The 19,247-nt window shown below is 42.1% G+C and overlaps 1 protein-coding gene across 2 annotated transcripts; it reads left to right on the plus strand.

The window, feature by feature from the left end:
* Positions 1–862: 862 nt before the first annotated feature.
* dnai3 (dynein axonemal intermediate chain 3) lies at positions 863–18,108 on the plus strand. Of its 2 annotated transcripts, none has more exons than XM_027289880.1 (23): positions 863–919; positions 2,565–2,623; positions 2,724–2,756; positions 5,373–5,557; positions 6,139–6,243; positions 6,671–6,799; positions 6,887–7,086; positions 7,171–7,287; positions 7,708–7,904; positions 8,389–8,492; positions 9,073–9,162; positions 9,343–9,432; positions 10,685–10,801; positions 11,769–11,842; positions 12,917–13,046; positions 13,157–13,244; positions 14,931–15,055; positions 15,273–15,333; positions 15,833–15,963; positions 16,069–16,276; positions 16,364–16,455; positions 16,557–16,673; positions 17,678–18,108. In XM_027289880.1, the coding sequence occupies exons 2-23, from the start codon at positions 2,572–2,574 to the stop codon at positions 17,807–17,809; spliced, it is 2,577 nt and encodes an 858-aa protein (XP_027145681.1). In that variant the 5' UTR covers positions 863–919; positions 2,565–2,571; the 3' UTR covers positions 17,810–18,108. The 2 variants fall into 2 exon arrangements, with proteins under 2 accessions (XP_027145681.1, XP_027145682.1); XM_027289881.1 differs by having other exon boundaries at positions 14,934–15,055.
* The last annotated feature ends 1,139 nt before the right edge of the window (positions 18,109–19,247 follow it).

Here is a 19,247-nt window from a genome sequence, read left to right on the forward strand (position 1 = left end):
AAAGACGGTTTGTAACTTTATTTACTTTATTATGATACTGCGACGTTAATTATACAACGAGTAGGTCCGACCGAGCAATCTGATTGGTCAATTGGACATTTAGACAGCACACCTGACTTATCACTAAAAATATGTAAACATGTATAAACAAATATGAATGAAAAGTCCACTGGAAGTCAACTTTAATAAAGTAATACATCTGAATTTACAATGTCAGCTTTCTTTCTGTGTGTCAGACCGCCTCGTTAACACAGGTGTGCATCTCATCAGGTTAGGGAGCTCAGAGAAAATGTTGTTTTTGAAACTTTTGGATTTTACTGGAAATGTTTGGATCATCCTCCATCACCTGTGCAGGTGATTTGTGAAGTTCAGGGACTGAGGAGCCAAATGTGACTGGACCAGCAGGTTAGTGTTTATATGTGTGCTAGTTATTCAGGGCTACTTGCTGGAGCAGTAAACTGGGTTCTGTTACATTATAATAATAATATTACATGTTTATTCAATAGGCGCCTTTCTGTCACCCAAGGACACCTTACAATAAATGAGAGTAGACAGCAAATAACAGAAACAAACAAAAAGAACCATAAAAGTAATTAATTAACAAGAATACAACATTAAAACGGTTACCATGGGACAATGCAATGAACCAGATGTAAAAGGGTTATATTTTAAACAGGTGGGTTTTATATTTGATTTAAGTCGGTAATTGTTGTATAATCGCGATAATACACGGCATGCTGTGCTTTAACACATTATTGGCACGTGCGTCAGCTTAATATCACTGTGGCGTTCTGATTGGCTTCGCGCATCTGTCAGTCAACGTCTTTTTCCTTTTCGCCCCGCCCCCGTTACCCCTGAAACCAAACAGTCCCACACCGCGCGCTGCTTCAGGCTAAAAACGTTGTTGCTAAAACTGCCGGTAAACTTGTTTTATTTCTCTATAAACGGGAACCTGTACGTTAAACAGACACGTGTCTGCCGGTGTTTAACGTTATAACTCATTTACCGTAGAATCTTAACCGGCGCGTTTTGTAGTTTTTAAGTGAGTACTAGTTAGCAGGTATGCTAAACATGAGCTAACAACAACAACAAAAACTTCAGTTATATTTATTATAATTTAATAATATTTAATTATATTTAATTATATTTAATTATATTTAATTATATATTAATTATATTTATTATATTTAATTATGCACTTTATTAGTTATAGTTTTATAATTTGAAAATGTAAATTTCACCACAGGATGCATTAATAGATGGATTTATTCAAAGTATATCACAGAAAGTGGTAAAAATAAACATAAATGTGCTAAATACATCAATACTGTGGCTATTTTTCTTTGAATATTTAATATTATTAATATTATATTAATAATAATATTCTAATATAAATTATATAATTGTATTTAATTATTAATTAAAATTATTAATACATTAAATGTATTTATTTATTAATTTAAATTTAATTAATTATATATATATATTTTATATATAAATTTTCTTTCTTTCTTTTGAATATTAAAGGAAAGTTTATTTATACAGCACATTTAAACAATAATTCAGAACTCTTTACATGAAACATTTCATCAAGACATCAAGAAAAAGATGGAATGAAATAAACATAGCATTATAAAAATATATATCAGGCTTCAAAAACAGTAAAATAAAGTAGAAAAGAAGTTAAAATGTAATAAAATGACGAACATGAAACAGTTTAAAATGAGGTACAAAGACACTATGTTTAAGAGGTACAGGGATGAGGGAGGCGTTGGGTAGCACTAAGGATTATGAGGTTATTGTCTCCTTTGTTGTTTGTTTTTGTTTTTTTATTGTTTCTCTTCGTGCATGTGTGTATATGTGTGTGTATGTGTGTATTGTATTGTAAGTGTATATGCAGGTTTTATTTTTTTATTTTATTTTTATAATACAAAGTCAGGGATATATTCTATTTATCTATAAGAATCAGGTATATCTAAACAAGTTGCAAAGAAGCTTGGTATTGTCACTCATTATTTAAAGAGAAGGGTGGGAGTTTATAAGTTATTCTTCTTCTCACTCCTTTTCGAATATGTATTTCTATGTTTAAATGTTTTGCCTTATTTTTATTTTTGTTTGCATATTCAAAATAAATACTTCAATCAATTCAATCAGAAGAAAAAAAAAAGTCTTTGCTGCTTGTTTTTAAATTACATCTTCATCGCTGGACTATTTTGATATTTCTACTTTTATCTAAATCCTGAATACTTCCTAACCCGCTCTTTATCATTATTACCTCATCAAGCACACACTGAATTACACCATAAAATGTATGTGAGCCTGAGGACAGCTTCATTTACAGATAAAATAAATTCAGATTAATCTTCCTTTACCTCCTGACAGGTCAGTTTTCTCATCCTCCACAAGATGTCGCCGCATGCATTGATCATGATTCTTCAGTCTCTGTTTGCAGGACACTGCTCTGCCACAGTGTGCAGCATAATTATAAGCATGTACGGATAAAAAAAATAAAAAAATGCTGTATGTTATTTAATTTGTATGTGAACTTTTCCCTTTCATTAAAGAGCAAAGATGCCTGTTAAGAAAAGGAGCGCAGCCAGCAGTGCGAGCAGTAAGGGCAAAGGTGAGCGTCTGAATATTAGTGAAGTGTGTGTGTGTGTGTTTATCTTAACATGATCAGATGGAGGAAATGAAATGACCTTTCACTGATAATTTCCTTTCAGGTAAAGCATCACCTGCACACGAGGACACACCTGGTGAGAGAAAATTATTCACTTTTTACTTAATTTATAATAACAGGTCTTTAAAAGTTACATGGTTAAAGCTAAACTTAGTTTTACACATTTCTAATTATAACCTGGTGACGACAGGGTTGTCTTAATGAAATAAAATGCATTCAGACTAAAGTCGGTCTTTCTTTGAAGTAGAGATGTAACGAGCCTGACTGAAACTAATAATCGGAGATGTCTTTGAGGAGCTGGAGAAACCATATCCAGTCTTCTGATGTGATCTGGAGTGTAGTGTTGCATAGCCTTCAGACATGCTCTGTAGTCAGCTGTGAGTCCCCATTGTCATGGGCTGGTTTACTGTCAACATGGCAGCCCTGAGAACACGCTTTCGGTCAAATGCAGTTCACCTGCACTCGATCTTTTTAATACAGGTTAGCTCATTTTGCTTCCGTGGGATTGAAGGTAAAGAGTCCACAGATTCAGATTTATTCATCAATGTCAACAATTTCCAGTTTATACACACAGGAGATCTCTCGATTAGTTAATTTATTGAAGTCCCTTCAGGGATTAATAAAGTATCTCTAATCTAATCTAGTTGTTTGTTCCGTTAAATGTCAAAAAATGTTGAAAATTGTTGATCAGTGTTTCCCAAAGCTCGAGGTGACGCAGTCGAATATCTCGTTTTGTCCACAACTCAAAGATATTCAGTCAACTGTCACAGAGGAGTAAAGAAACCAGAAAATATTCACATCTGAGAAGCTGAAATCAGAGAAATTGGACATTTGTTTATTGAAAAATTATTCAAAATCGATCATCAAAGTAGTTGCAGATCAACTAACTGATTAATTGATCGTTGCAGCTCTATGAGTTAGATTTGTCCCAACATTAACCTACTGTAACCTCGACCCCAAACAAAGTCTTGGACGTGATGGTTGACCTTGTAATTGTCTGGACACCGTGTGACAGTGTCTGCACAAAAACAGAAGTCTCTCTGAGACATTGCTAAGTGGTATGTAATCTCATCAGCTGATAAACGTCAACTTAAATTCTTACCAAGCATCAGCGGAGATGAAAACAAACAGCCGTAATTACAGTGCTCTGCGGCGCAGTATAAATATCTCACATTGTGCAGTCAAAATATTTCAGCCTTCGCTGGATTATGTAAGAGGAAGGAGCCCCGACAAATTTAAAATATCTCCTCGGCTCCTCGCCTACAAACGCAGTTTAATTGCATTCTTTAGGTTTATGGAACATTGCACATCCATCGCGCTCTCTTTTGTCTCCCAAGCAAATATTTCCCATGAATACAAAATGCCATAGTTGACACATAACTCTGTGAAATGAGGGGTGTGAGTTTCCACTACAATGATTTGGCATGAGGCCTAAGTGGTGTGAGTGGGAAAGGTTGACACACCCAGCTGGGAAGTGGTTACTTAAGCTGTACTTTAGCATTCCCAGCGTCCCCTCAGCAACCTTGTGGAGAGACTTTGAAGAGAGAGACCGCAAGCAGGATGAAAACTGTCATTATGCAGAGCCGTGTTTACTGTATAGACTGAGCCTGGCTTCAGATATGGAGTCTGTATAGATTGTTTATTAAGACAAACCTTGTAGTGGCGATGGCGCAGCACTGCGGTTGTAACGAAGCTGTAACCGAGTTCATGCATTATTGATCTGCCAGTACAGCAGAAAATACAAGTTCATGCATTATTGATCTGCCAGTACAGCAGAAAATACAGCAGCATTACCCGCTTACAAGCGTTTGGACATTGTGTGTAGGCTTTTTCACGAGGATTGCGTTTCATCCTGCGATATTGAGTATTGAATGGTGGTCCGACCCTGCAGGGAGGGGCAGGCTAGAGGATCAGAGGCGTTGCTGTGCGTTTGATCAGAAAAGCTGGGGCGAGAATCTGTGTCAAAGTCCGTAGGCAACGGTGACTTTAAAGCCCCGTCCATTGTGTGAATATCTCCCAACGATCGAGGTTTAGGCTCTTACATTCCTGCTCATCACGGCTGTGTCTCTGTTTTCAGCACCGTTTCATCTGTTTCTACAACCAGTTCTGCTTCGTGTCGAGCGGATCTGTCAGTCCTGTCTCACTCTGCGATCGCTCCTTTTCTTCTCTTTGCTGTTCACTACCTGATCCGCGGGCTGGTTTTAAACCTTTCACTTCAAACTGTTGAAGACACAATCATGAATAAAGCAGCTCCAGCCGTGAAGAATTTATGTTTACGAGAATCATGCGTGAATCATGCGTGATGACAGTGATTTGTTTTGTACAGTCTGCAGGATAGACAACACACAGACACGACACTCGTTATCATCGTTGACTTCTGACAAGAACAGCTGGACTTAGACTGGAGAAGAAGAAATATAAAAAGTTAATTTTTCATTGGCTGACTTACTTTCATTTGTTGGTTTTATCTTTCTAAAAGGAAACTGTTTCATAGTGATAAAAAACTGAAGTGGGAGTAGCATTAACAACCTCTAAAAGTCCTCATCTCACCAACAAATGATCCTATTATTATTGAGCGATTGATCATCTATTATTCTTACTGTGTGCTCACAAAGTTGATTAATTTAAATCCATCTGACCTCTTGAGTGTCTGTAGTATTGATCATGATCTCTCCCTCCCTTCTTTCCCAAGGTCATCCTGATGATATCTTCCCCATGGTCCTGACATCAGCCACCCAGGAGCTCTTTGGCTGCCTGGCTGACGAGGACGTCACGGGAGAGAACCCTTACAAGCTGCTGAAAAAAGACGACATCATACAGGACATTAAGACAAGAGCGGCCGTGTCCGATTTCAGCCCTGTGAAGCAGATTGTGCTGGTGAGGCTGATCCATTGTCACACACACGTATCACTCAGACAATATCCCCAAGACACTGCCATGATACTCAGACCCCAAGTTAAGGGCTGTGGGAACAAACCAGTAACCAGTTCAACCTCATTTCTCCTGTGTCTCACGGAGAGAGCAGCCACCACTCTTTGGTTTTTATTTCATTATTTTTTCAAATAATATTACACAAGGTCAAAGGAGATTGATATATATCCACACATAAACTCAAACAGCACTCTTACTTTACGCCCCTCCTAACACAACACATTACTCTAATGAGACCAGAGCGTGCCCTCAGGGACACACACTCATCTGCTCTGTGTCCTAAGTAATGTCAGCTTCCTTATTTGGGACACAGCCAAGGCCTGTGTGTGCACATGTGTGTGTGTGTGTGTGTGCATGCATCTGTGTGTGTGTGCACATGTGTGTGTCAGTGCCTCCCCGTCACTCCGCCGTCCATTCTTGCTGTACCACGTCACCTCGTGGTTGCCAGAATCAAGTCAAATTAATTTAAAGAAATCTCGTCTGAACGTTGTGAATTATCTTTTATTCTTCTTGTTTCTTCCTGGCAGGACTACCCAGAGGACGAACTCCTGCTGGTGTTTGACAGTGACTTCGTCTACGGTCAGTGCTTCTACCTGGTTGTGACACCAGAAGCTAAGGACAGAATCCTCAACGTAAGCAGACACTCAATAAAAGATTTCCCTGCTTTTGATGAATGAGGGTGAGTGCTGTAGCCGTTTAGCAACAACGTGGGGCTGATTTTATTTCAATTCTGTACGCAGGAATGTTTCCTATTATTTATGTTCCTTTTCCATTGGAGGAATGTTCACTATTTGATCCCTTATCGCTAACAGTAAATGCTGCTGTCAGGGGTCACACATCTGGAAGGCCCATTCTGCTTTGCCAGCTGGCGTGCTTTCAACGGCCGATTTTAAAATGAAATACTCGCTGCTCTGCTCTGCCCTCAAATGTTTTATGGTCTGTGGCTCGTCTGGGAGGATTTCAGGTTCAACTATCAAAAGAAAATCTTAATAAATAATCTCCCACTTCCACAGTAAAATGTTTCCTGCACCTTTTTGTGATTCTCTCCGTGTTCTGCAGCCCCCAGTGCTCGAGACGGAAGAAGTGTTTGAGATTGAAGTCAATAAAACCCCAGAACCGCAGCCATGGATACCCCAAGGCAGCGAGCGGGAAGTAGATGAAGAAGCAGACAGAGAGACCAGAGAAAGGGTACTGCAGTGCATCAAAAACATTCTTTCCTCATTCCGCCTCGTCCGTCCTTTTCACCTCTCCGTTCCGTCTCCTTCTTGTCATCAGCTGTGGTACAAGTTCTCCAGAGTACGGAGGAATTTCGGGTCGCCGGTCTGTTTTTCCGACCGCAACACTGCAGACGCTAAGGACGGCTACCTAGAGTGCGCTTCCTATCAAGACAGCAGATTCAGCATCAAGCAGATGCAGAGGGACTGCGGGATGCAGGCTGTTCCCAGGCTGCAGAGCAGCGGCGCTCAAACACAATGGTACACCAGAAAACCAGTATTCCTCTGCAGTCTTTATTGTTTTAATAATGACTCCACGTCCACCAACATGTTACGTCCTTACAGGAAGTTTCAGAGGAATATCTTCACCCAGTACATGCCGAGACAGTTGAGTGATGAAGAGAAAGAGAACGTCCTGCAGTCTGACAGTCTGAAGAAGTTTTGCACCTCAGTGACCCCCAGGTAAAATGATACATGCCAGTAATTCAAGGGTTCCTTCATTCTGACTTCTTCCTTAGGGAGTATGTATTGAATAGGAAGACTGATACCCAAACTCAGACATGACAGCATCGGCCTCAGGGTACTTAAATCCATCCATTATTACCACCAGCAGCATTAGAATATTCAAAATGAGAACTTTAAGGGCGCCTCTACCTTCCACCATATTTTTTATTCTTATATTTGCCTCCACAGCTCAAATCTTGAGTTTTAAAAACATGTTATAGTGGCACATTGTAATCTTATACTTTCCCACACCTCCAGCCATCCTTCCTTTGTGTCCAGGTAAAAGAGTATTAGACTACAGACTTTGTTCTGTAGGTTTGGAGACATGGGATGAAGGAAAATGACGTTTTACGGATTTGTTTTTTGTTTTTCTTGCAGGATTCTGCACGCCCTCCAGCAGGTCCAGATCGCTAACGTGTTCGTTGATAGCTGGAGAGCTCTGGGTGCCGGGGCTGAGGATGGTGACTGGGCCGGGAAGGTTTACGAAGATTTGGCACTTTATCAGGCCTTCACGGACCAGAAGTACATGAACAACAGGAAAATCAGCACCGTCAACTGGCATCCTACCATCTACGGTGAAGTGCTGAGTCACAGCCTTGAAAAGACTATAGCATTAACTAACACTGACATTAGATGGCTGTAGTGTATCAGAGCAAATGAGGTCAGGATCGATGCCGTGTGGGGAGTGTGCAGCGTTCAGCACATCATGGTTTTAAATGTCTCTAATAGCATTTGTCTGGAAAATGTCGACACGGATCGTGTTGATGGACAGTACCTTCAGCAAATATAACAATCTGACTGTCAGAGAAGTATCAGAATTTCAAGTCCTCCTCATTATTAAAGCATTATCGTTCTTTACTATTTCTTTGTAACGTTGCCCAGCTGTCATCGCCCATAGAGCACGCTTCCAGCAAAATCTCAGAATAACAATGTCAGTGCCAAAACATGTTGATCGTGTTATTCCAGGAAGGGATCAAAGTCAGTTCAGTTAGAAAAAGGCTCATTCAAACATATTTAACATCTATCGCTGTGGAGCTGATGTGTTTTTTCACGTGACAGGCGTGATAGCTGTGGCGCTGATGAAGGAAAAGGAGGAGCGGGAGCGGGAGTCTACACCTTCTTTCATTCTCTTCTACAGCTTCTCCGACCCCTCCAATTCCCAGGTATGGAAAATCTATGAGAGGCTGAAAAGACGATATTTCTCTCTGTGTTGTCATTCAAGACCATTATTAGCTTTGGCAAAAATTTGAGAGGCTCTATTGATTCGACCCGGGCTCTGGATCAATAAAACTGAGCTGCTAAATCACTCAGAAGTAATCCGAGTTCTGGATGACGTGACTCCACCGGGGCACGTGTCACGCTTTGGTTTCACTGTCTGCCGCAGCGCTGATCAAAGTGGCAAAGGGTAACGTGCACAGGAAACAAAGACGTTATCTAATGAAATAAATCTGTTTGTTTAGCGTGAGGAGAAGAAGAAGAGCGCTGTAGTTCAGTTTAAACTCTGAAACATGAAAATGACTTCTCTGTCCTGTAACACCATCCTGTCTCTGCTGGCTCTCTTTTCCCCTGATGAAGTGGAATCTACTGTAAGCGTTTGGTTTTGTGGATTAAAAGCTAAACTTTTCAAGGAGAGACCAGAATAAATAAATACTCCGGGGATGGCAAGCACCCAGCACACGGAAACGTCTACTTTGAAATATAATATTTCTGCCCTGTGTATGTGGTTTTCTCTGTTGTTTGCAGTTGCTGCTGGAGTGCCCAGATGACATTTGTGCCTTTGAGTTCTGCCCCTCCGATCCAAATATTATCGTTGGCGGCTGCATAAATGGCCAGGTGCTGACTTTGACTCTGCTTTGCTGCATCTGCTGCCTTTTACACTAGATTTTAGCATTTTCAGCATGAGGGAAAACAATTAGAAATGAATGATTTATCCAGTTATTGAATATAATTATTCATATTTGATATGAATGATTTATCCAGTTATTGAATATAATTATTCATATTTGATCTCAGGTTGTGTTGTGGGACATTTCTGCTCACGTCACACACTTGCAGGGAACAGAGCCCAGAAGTAAAAAGGTCTCCATCGACACTGACACATACGTAAGTACCCATATCCTGTCTCTAATGTGCACAATGTTGATACAATAATACACAGTGTTCTGTATCCGTGTTGGTGGATTACATGTGGTATCAGTTACTGTAATTCTTTGGCTAGTAATGACGTCAGCTCGGTTTACTCAAGCACGAGCCTTCAGTTTATCAAAGCGTGCAGCATATTTCGCTGCAAAAGACAGGCTGTACTCCTCAGCGGCCGTATGACAGAGGGAGATGATGATACGTTGACTCCTGAGTTCTCTCCTCATCCTCACCCTTTCATTAGATGGGAATGCAGCGGCCTAATGGGCCTTTTCAAGCCAGCCACAGCTGTCAAAACTAGTTCCACAAACGCACTAATGCCAGGAGTAAATCTCAAAGCGAGTTTATATCATTACATGACCCCACTGCTAAACGAGAGCGGCCTAATTAGGGCTCCAGTCAGACTGAAGCGATCAGACTGAATCGCTTTTGGCTTGACATCACAGTAAACTAATATCTTCATGTCATATCTTCTCTGTTTGAATGGTACAAAGTGCTGTAGAGTCACAAAAACAAGGTGGGGGAGAGAGAGAGGTAATGATGCGTGATAAAAATCAGTTCTCAGATTTAAACCCACAACACAGCGAGTCTGCTGAGACATCCAGACACCAGATATCAAACCTGTTCTGTCCTTAAAGCCTGACCTCCGCTGACTTCTTCCATTCGAATAGACACATATGCCCCCATCATCCAGCCCCCATTTGCTTTGTGTGTTTTTATTGTCTCTACAGTTGAACAGCTGTCTCCATCCCCATCCTCACTACTTCCTCGCTCTGCCCTCTCCCACCACTCCCTCCGTGCCTCCCTCTATTCTCATTGTCCTTGTTTGCTATTCATTCTCCAGAGTCAACACACACTCCAGCTGTTACACAAGCCTTCCATCCTCCACCAGAGTTTGTACCCCACGGAAGATAGCGCGCAAACAAATCAGATCGCTGCCCTCGCTCGTGTTTGCAGTGTAAACAGAGGCAGTTGTGTCTGCTAAAAGGTTTTATTTGCATGTTGAGCGCTGTGAACGCTGCGCCGTGCCAGCACCTGTTGCTTATCAAATAAGCAAGGAATTTAAATGTACTCTAACTCTAACCCTAGTCTTTAGAGTTTGTGTTGTGGTATACATAATGTGTGAAGTATAATACCCAGCTGCTCTTCACTGTAAAGTCTGAATTGTCGGAGCTCACTGTACACGCTTTGCCTTTTGTGTCTGACCTCCCACCAGGACCTCGACGACAACAAAGAGAAGACTCCTACCGTGCACTACTGTGCATTGTCTGCCGCGGAGAGCAGCCACAAAGCCCCAATTACCGATATCCAGTGGCTGCCACCAACATTTGAGGTACACACGGGAGGGGTAACGACTGCAACACGTCGGGTACATGCTGGAACATTCCACGAGGTTAATCAGCGTTTGCATTCAGCCTATCTCGGTTAATAAAAGGTGTTTTTGTGCGAATCATTCTGAAATGTTTTCCTCTTTTATCATATCTACTGTAAACACCGTGGAATAGTTTACAACACACCGGAGGCAACTAGAGTAAATATAATCCTTCATACCTGAGTCTAAAATTGATAATGAAACAATACCCGCCACAGAGTCCGGGCTCTTATTGCTCTAATGATTTCTGTATCTAGTTTTGGAGTATTGACAGAGTTTATCTGACTGAGGTTAAAAGCCGCTCGAATGTAAACAAGACTAACAGGAGATACGACACTAATGGGTGCAGAGAAAAGGTTCGCAAGGTCAGAGCATACTGAGGGTGTGAGCGATTTAAGAGCAAGGCGTGGAACTATGATACTGTTCTCCTGACTAACTGCACAACACGAACTCGCTGCATTTATTATAGCTTTCAGATGTTATTTGATGCATGTGGTCCACAAAGAAACTGTTGTGTTCAGTACACATTGACCTGAAGTGATGTTTGCTGCAGTAAGCACCATGATGTTTGGTCTGTAACTCAGCACAAACAAGTGCAGTGAGAGCATAAAAATATTCAGTAATAATGAGCTCACACAGTTTGGATGAATTATTACAGCTCCCAGAACTTTAGCTTGTTGTCTGGTGTTTCTAAAATCTTCATAAAGCAATGAATTCTTTATAATTCTGGTGTCTCATTGGTGCTTTTCCCTCGTGTCTATAGAGCCAACTGTAATAAATCATGACACCCACTGGCACTCATCTGGATAAGTAAATCGAGGCAATCATCAAAGTGCCCCCCGGGGGCACATTAAGCTCCCGTATATCTTCAGGAAGCTCATTCACTTCTTTACAGACATGTTGGTTCTGTGACTCTCTCTCTGATTAGGTGACCAGGACGGGCTCACCGGTGGAAAACAAGTATAAGATCTCTGTTCAGTTCGTCACCTGCTCCCCTGACGGGTACGTTTTACACAGAGAAATGTCCAGTTAAAGTCATGAAACGCTGTCATCTTGTAGCCAGTATAGTGTTATAGACGACAGGTTCTGACTTACACGTGTGCCTGTTTGTTTGTCCGTCTGAACTATGATTCGCTGCCACCACCAGGTACTGAACATCTGTCTCTGTCTCCCTTTTATGACCGTTCACTCGTCTGTCTGTGGAATTCACGAGGATCAGTCACCGCTTGTATTTAAATGTCAGCTGTACTCGTGTTATGGTGTTGGCGCCGTACCAGTATGAGCTCTTTTGGCAGCGTGGTTGGTGTTGGTGTATGTGTGTGTGTGTCATACCGGCTGGTGACTGTAAAAATCAGACGTAGGCACGTTTTATGAGTTACCGCGTTTAACTCCTTTATAAGTGCCAGAATTCATTTCATAGACATAAATGTTTGGCAACAGGGAGGCAGTAAAAATACGACTACCACAGTAGAAATACTGTCATACATCAAGTATCTGCATTAAGAAAATACTCATAGTAAAGGATTGTAATCACATTAGTTTGTACATCACTTGAATGGGATCATTTTGAGTAATTATGTACTGCTTGGCAGCTTCAATAACATCCTAACCTTGAATAACATGCCATAATTTATTTGTTGATTATATGTTGTGTTATCAAACATATCTACAAGATAACTAGTAAGTAAAATAAAAATACAGTACCTAAAACTTCTACACAGTACTTGAGTAAATGTATTTAGTTGTGTGAGGGGCCAAAACAACACTAGACTAGCTCGTCCTCCCCGTCCTCACCAGCTGATATCATTACAAAGTGTTTATATATGCAAATGACTGATTTTTAACTTATCTACATGTTGCACCCAGAAGTCCACTGTGCGTGTGAGACTGTAAAACATTGTAAATCAGTGAAATCAGATGTTTTCATTGTTAAATGAGGTTATTACTCGTGACTACAGTCTGCAGAAGCTGTTACTCAGTGAAGCTTGTTATATATTTTGAAAGTCTGTGTAGTTTACAGAGAAGATTCAAAGTTTATTTTGTGTTCCACTGCTGGTCTGTGTCTCTCTTCTAAAGCTTGATAATGTTCTGGGATCTGCGAGTGCAAAAAGCGACGAGGCAGCCAGTGATAGACACGAAGCAGACGACGACGCCACGCAGTGACGCCTTCAAACACCTGGATCGCATGTGGAAACCTCTGTTCAGGGTACAGCGGGGTTCAAGGGTGCAAGTCGAGTCTGTGATTGACTTTTAAAATGTTTAGTCTGTCAGTTCTTCAAATGTCAGAAGTTGTTTTGTTTCTCTGCCATGCGTCAGGTTTCTCTGCCAAGGATCAATACGAGTGGAGAGTACCTTCCTCTGAAGTTCAGCCTGGAACACTACACCTGCAGCAGTAATGAAACAGGTAAGAGCGACCACAGGTGAGCGATTTCACCCTTCAGGCTGCCAGTTTCACTTTATTTGTTTCTGTCTCTGCCTTTTCCTACAATCAGCCAAACAAACGAGCATTACTCAGTTAGCATCATTAATCACTGGTGTGATTAATACTATTTGGTTTTGTTGTTGGACGCAGAGCACGTCGTGACTCAGTCACTTTTAGAAAGCAACAGGTTGTTTCAAACAAATAATGAGTTCAAAAAGTAAAACACAGATTTTGTGAGTGAAGAAAAAGAAACAAAGAAATGAACATTACAACGCGTCTGTTAACGGTCTGTTACATCTCAGACGTGTTCACATGACTGCGAGTCTGTTCTTTAATTCTGCTTCGAGTGGTTGAGCACAGTGATCAGTGGAGCGGCGTCCGCTCAGCCCTCAGGTACTCCTGTTCTCCGTCTGCCTCCCTCTTCTTCTCTCCTCCGGTTTCATAGCACTTTATTAAGTAATACTTCCAAAACAAGGCCCTCATAGTTGCCGAGCATTAGCCTCGACTGTCAGCTCTTTGCAATATGCTGCTCAGGCTCCTCGAGGGCCACAAGATGATCGTGTGTGTCCTGGCTGGCCAAGAAGAGACCTGTCTTTGTCTGGCTGAAGGTCTGCCTCCGTAAACACAGCTTTGGTGGCTGGCTTGTTATAGAATTAATATGTTCACTAACTGAGGCAATAAATCTGCTGCTGCTTTTTCCAGCAGCCCACAGGCAGTCTGTTATTAAGGCTTTAATGAATCCCTGTGTGATTAATTCTTCACTGCTACTTAAGTTGTTTGATATTGATTGAATCTACACCGTCTGTCTCTGAACTCAACAGTCAGTCACTTTTTACTATTCCTGATGCTGGAATCAGTCGTAGCCACAGTAGAAAAGCTCCACAGTTTTTAGCCTTCAGCTGCTGCTCATATCTTTACACACATCTTAACTGGGTGAAAGTTAAGATTTAGCAGATGCATGATTGAGTAATCTGACCTAGCAGACAGAGGCTGAGACTTGATTGGGAGCGGCCCACTGATAAGGGGGTGTGAACGGATATTCCTGCACTGTCCCTGACAGACAGTCGGGCTTTTGTAATGGAAAAGGTCTCTTCCATCACAACCAGACCTGCCTATCTTGACCGTCCCACCCTTCTCCCTTACTGTCCCGCCATTCTCCTCACTCCCGTCATATCCCCCCTCTCGCTCGAGCCGTACCCGTCCCCAGCTCCCTTTCTTTTGTCCTCCCGTCGTCTTGTTCATGGTCAGATTACAGAGCAGGCTGCGCCGATGCCACCGATGTTCAATCTCTTTTTTTTCCTTACTTTAAATAAATTGTCAATAGTTTCTAATGTTTCTTCTCTTTGTTTCCCGACGAGCCACCAGTGTTTTGAATTTCTTCTGCTCTTATTGTGTTCTACATCAGTTTAAATGTTTGTTTTCTTTGCAAACACGACCCAAAATAGCTGCATGAAAGCCGGGCATGACTCATAACTACTGCAAAAAACTGTTTGTGTAAATGTTGACTCATCCCTGCAGGACTACAGTGTATTGTCAACATGTATTACACCGAGTGAGGACCATGCTACCTGTCTTGACTGCCTGAAAAAGACCCAATGTTACAAAAAAACATATTTATCTTAATTTCTTCTCCGCTTCACACACTCCTGTTTGCTATTTTCCTCCCAACAGAAGATGACGATGAAAACAATGATAGCTCGGAGGTCCCAGACTACAGCCAGCTCAGACTGCCCTCGGCAAAAACACTCACAACTCTGGAGGATGCCAATACCAAGCTCTATATCGGAACAGAGGTGAATATTCGTACCGGTAAAGTCTACATCAAGCAGTATTTTACATCAGTACAGGTGCTGAATGAGCAAAATGAGATGGCCAAGCTGTCAAACAAAGACCCAAACATATGATGAGTCACCTTTGAGTTCAGATAAATATGTTACACAGATGTCAGAAATCATAAAGTGTGTGCAGCTTTTATTCCGTGTTCCATAACGTGTACATCTTCACTGCCAGGACGGGGAGATTGTTTACGCTGACTGGAAGCCGGTGAGGGATGAATCTGGACGGCAGCACAGTGAGTCATCTGGTTTACTGTTATCGAGCTGAGAGAACAGAAATCCATCAACCGTTGACTCTCCACAGCAGACCACGAAGCAGTTTGTTGCAGCAGTTTGAGACAAACAATGAGAAAAATCCAAGTTATAATATAATATATATAAATTTGACTACTATCAGTGTGAGTCAACCAGAGGGTTCATTATCTATCCCCTTTGTCACAGTTAAAAACTGACATTCGCAGAAACATATGGCCTCATCTTGAACCAGAGCAAATACAGATTGATTACATACCCCATATGTTATGATCCACTAAAGTTAGACACGATATACGATGCATAAATCCCTGTTTTTGTCACCTGTGCTCCTCTGCCTCTAATTGGCTGAGAGCGTCACATCGTCTCCTTTCTGATGGTTAGCCAATCAGAGGCAGAACACAGAAAGAATAGCAGGTGGAACACACCTGTAAATATAGTTTTGTTGTCACATATAACAGTGCACCTTCTCGTCCTGTCTAGGTGGCAAGCCCCTTCACTGTTACAGGGTCCATGACGGGATGGTGAATACAGTGCAGCGGTCGCCCTTCTTCAAAGACATTATTTTGACAATGGGTTCCTTTAACTTCGCCATCTGGAAGGAGGGAGTCATGGTAACAAACACCCGCCGCTTCAACTGCAATCACAAAAATCACAGTCCACCTTCACACATCACGATAAAAAGCAGAAGACAAACGTGTGACTCTGTTTAACTTCAGGAAGACCACATCATCCAGTCGCCGAGCTCTGAGCAGATCTGCACTGCGGCGTGCTGGTCCTTGTCCCAGCCAGCTGTTTTCTTCATTGGGAAAAAGGATGGCAGCATTGAGGTGTGGAACCTGCTGGAAAAAACCAGCGGACCTGCACAGGTCCAGGCACACGTCACCGATGCCAAGATCACCTGCATCAAACCCTGGACCGCCTCCTGTGAGTCCTGGACTACATAATACGTCAAATGTTATCTGTGCTGCTACAAAAATATGAGTTCTATCAACAATTTATTTTTATGTACAGCTAAGCAGCACTTCCTGGCTGTGACTGATGACCAAGGATTAGTCCGTGTATTAGAAATCCCAAAGACACTCTACAGTCCCTCCAGGAGTAAGGTGAGACAGTCCAACCACCTCTTAAAGTGTGAAAACTTTAAAGAAGATCAGGAGTGAAAGGTTCGTTTTCATTCTTCTCTTCTTCTTCTTTCTGTATCCAGGGTTCGAGTGTGAAGAAATATTTTCAGCTGGAGGAAGACAGGTTGCACTTCTTTTTGGAAAAAGTGGAAGAGTGGGAGAAACTGAAGAAGGGAGCTGAAGAAGCCAAGAAGAGGACGGTGAGTTCAGCCTGGAGGAAGAGCGAACACAGGGCAGTGATGGAAGTATTCAAATCCTTTACTCAAGTAAAAGTACTAATACCACATGGTAAACATACTCAGACGTAAGTAAAAGTATGTAGTTTAATCAGTAAACATACTCAATGTGGAAAAATATGAATGTAAAAGCATTTTAACTGGTATTTTGATCTTTGTATGTTTTGTATGGAGAATCCAGCTTCTTCCGTACAGCACTTGAGTCGATGTAGTGAGTTATACTCCACCACTCGTTGGTTTGGATCCTCGTGCTGAACAAGTACTCGATTTCTCTCCCAGGCATCATTATTTGGTGTTAGAGTGTCCTTGAATGAGACCTTGTGTCCTCGGCTCCACTCAAACCTCGCTGCTGTTGGCAGACCGTCCTCTGAACAGACAGCGAGGCCTGCAAATGGTTTTAAAAGTGTAAACTGGAAAAGCTGCAGAAGGCTTTGACCGTCACGTCTCGTTTCTCTTATTGTCTTTCTCCTTCTCTCTCCTCTCATGTTTAATTCATTCAGATCCTCATCTGATCTTTGGCACCTGCGAGAGTAAAGTTATTGATAGCCAGAGCCTGGAAGTCTGTCTGCTAACTGTAGGAGCTAAATCTCTGTCTGATTCTTTAAATCTGACACTCGACGGCAGTTATGAATCCAGATTTGTTTTGTTGCTGCAATTTGTTGTTTACGTTTGAGGACATTTTCTTCTTGCTCCTCTAGTTAGCCATAAATTTCCCATGATGATGTTAAATCCACTTCCAGTCTTTGTCATCACGAGACTTCTTACAACAACTTCCGTAAATCTCAATCTGGAAACGTCAAGCCACAAAAGTTTTCCGTATTAGGAAAGATGCACGGAAGGATTTCAAAGATTTTAGGACTGCTGGACGATGTTGTCTTCTTAAATGTCATATTATGACCCTAATTCTTCTGGTTTTTGTCCCCAGGAGCCTGAAAAGTCCCCAAAAGAGATCTGGTTTTTGTCCCCAGGAGCCTGAAAAGTCCCCAAAAGAGACGGACCAGCCGACCATGCAGGAATGGAAAGATCACCAGATGCTGGAGGAAAGCGTCCTGAAGGAGCACAGACTGTGGACACCTACCGCCAACACACAAGATACCTGACATCACACACGTACACAGATTTATATATGAGACATGGGAAGGGTCGTTGCTGTCTGTCATAACTATGTATGTATTATAATCTACTCTTTATACCACTTTGATAGAAAGTTTGTAACAGTTTTGTAAAGTCATTCTGCTGAAACATTCCGATTCTTGTTTGGGGCTTCTGCAGATCTAGTTACTGAGTAATCCATCCATTAGCAACTCGAGGGTCTGACCTTGGCAGGAAGTCTTTCTTTCACTTTTTATTTGTTATTGTTCAAAGCTCATCTGTTATATAAATCATTTTTTATGGCTCATCTTGTGGAAGAAATGTTTTGGGAACAAAAATTTAAGCCTCCTAACTTAGAAATGGTCTGCATGGCAGAACTGTACTACAGAGTGTATGCAGATAATGTGAAAGGACTTGAAGGAGGAAGCTGCTGGAGCGGTGGTTGAAGCAGTTTGTACATATGTTTTAGATTTTCACAGTCAAACGTTGCCGCTGATTCTCCACCTGTTTTGCGAAGAAGCGTTAAAATTATCGCAAGTATCCGAATTATGACATAACCTCAGCTGTTCTGACATTTCAGACTTTGCACCTGAATCAATCAGACTTTATCAGCAGCAGTAAAGTCTTTACAGGTAGCTCTTTCCTCCTCAGTTTTTACTTTTACTTCTGTCAAATTGTTCCCAACGCCTTGCAGTGAGTATCCGTCCAGCTCTCTGGACTCCATTAGTTTCGCTCCTTCATGGAGATAAAACAAGGACGCCTCAGAGTGCTGGGTCCACCTCAGGTCAAGAGCAGCCCAGCAAACCTATAGTCACAACTGACAGCCGCTGTCCTGCCAGAAAAGAGGCTGCAGGGACAGAGGGAGGGGGGGTCGCTGCATAATATAGGGGCAGCTGTCCATTGCCAGGTTTTCACACTCTGTCTGAGATGCCTCAAATAAGAAGAGGGAGCAGAGCGAGGATTGAGAGAACAGCAATACAAATGGTTGAATGTTGAAAAAGAAGATGGTGAGACACTGAAAACAAGAGTTGATTCCCCTCAATAGAAGTGAGCTGGGGTCGATGTCACTCTGGCCATGACTCATTCACGTGGACGGTCCTGTCACGGAGCAGAGGGGGTGGAGGAGGCTGAAGAATGGGCTGATGTGACGGTGCACAGAGGCAGGCGTCCACATGGCCCCCGACGCACCAACAAGGCCTCCGGACGACAAAAAAAAGGGGCCTCAGCTCTCCGGTCGTCCCCTCCTCAAAACCTCTCTGGGAATTCTGTTTTGCTGTCGCTCTCTCCTCTGCGGAGCCTCTCACTTTCTCCCAGGCCAGCGAAGGAATGTGGCTTCTGCAAACCAACACACACACACACACACACACACATGCGGGGAGTGTCTTCACCCTCGCTGGTTAGTTATTATTGTAATGGCTGATGCAAAGAATGTTGTGCAACTGAGTA

The sequence above is a fragment of the Larimichthys crocea genome, chromosome XVII (assembly GCF_000972845.2).
Source record: "Larimichthys crocea isolate SSNF chromosome XVII, L_crocea_2.0, whole genome shotgun sequence".
NCBI classification, from domain to species: domain Eukaryota; kingdom Metazoa; phylum Chordata; class Actinopteri; family Sciaenidae; genus Larimichthys; species Larimichthys crocea.

Excerpts from the sequence above, each read along its gene's own strand:
- dnai3 (XM_027289880.1), top strand. The coding sequence starts at position 2,572 with ATGCCTGTTAAGAAAAGGAGCGCAGCCAGCAGTGCGAGCAGTAAGGGC. Across the intron at positions 2,757-5,372 it reads TGCACACGAGGACACACCTG|GTCATCCTGATGATATCTTC; the intron begins GTGAGAGAAAAT and ends TTCTTTCCCAAG. Across the intron at positions 7,905-8,388 it reads CTGGCATCCTACCATCTACG|GCGTGATAGCTGTGGCGCTG; the intron begins GTGAAGTGCTGA and ends TTCACGTGACAG.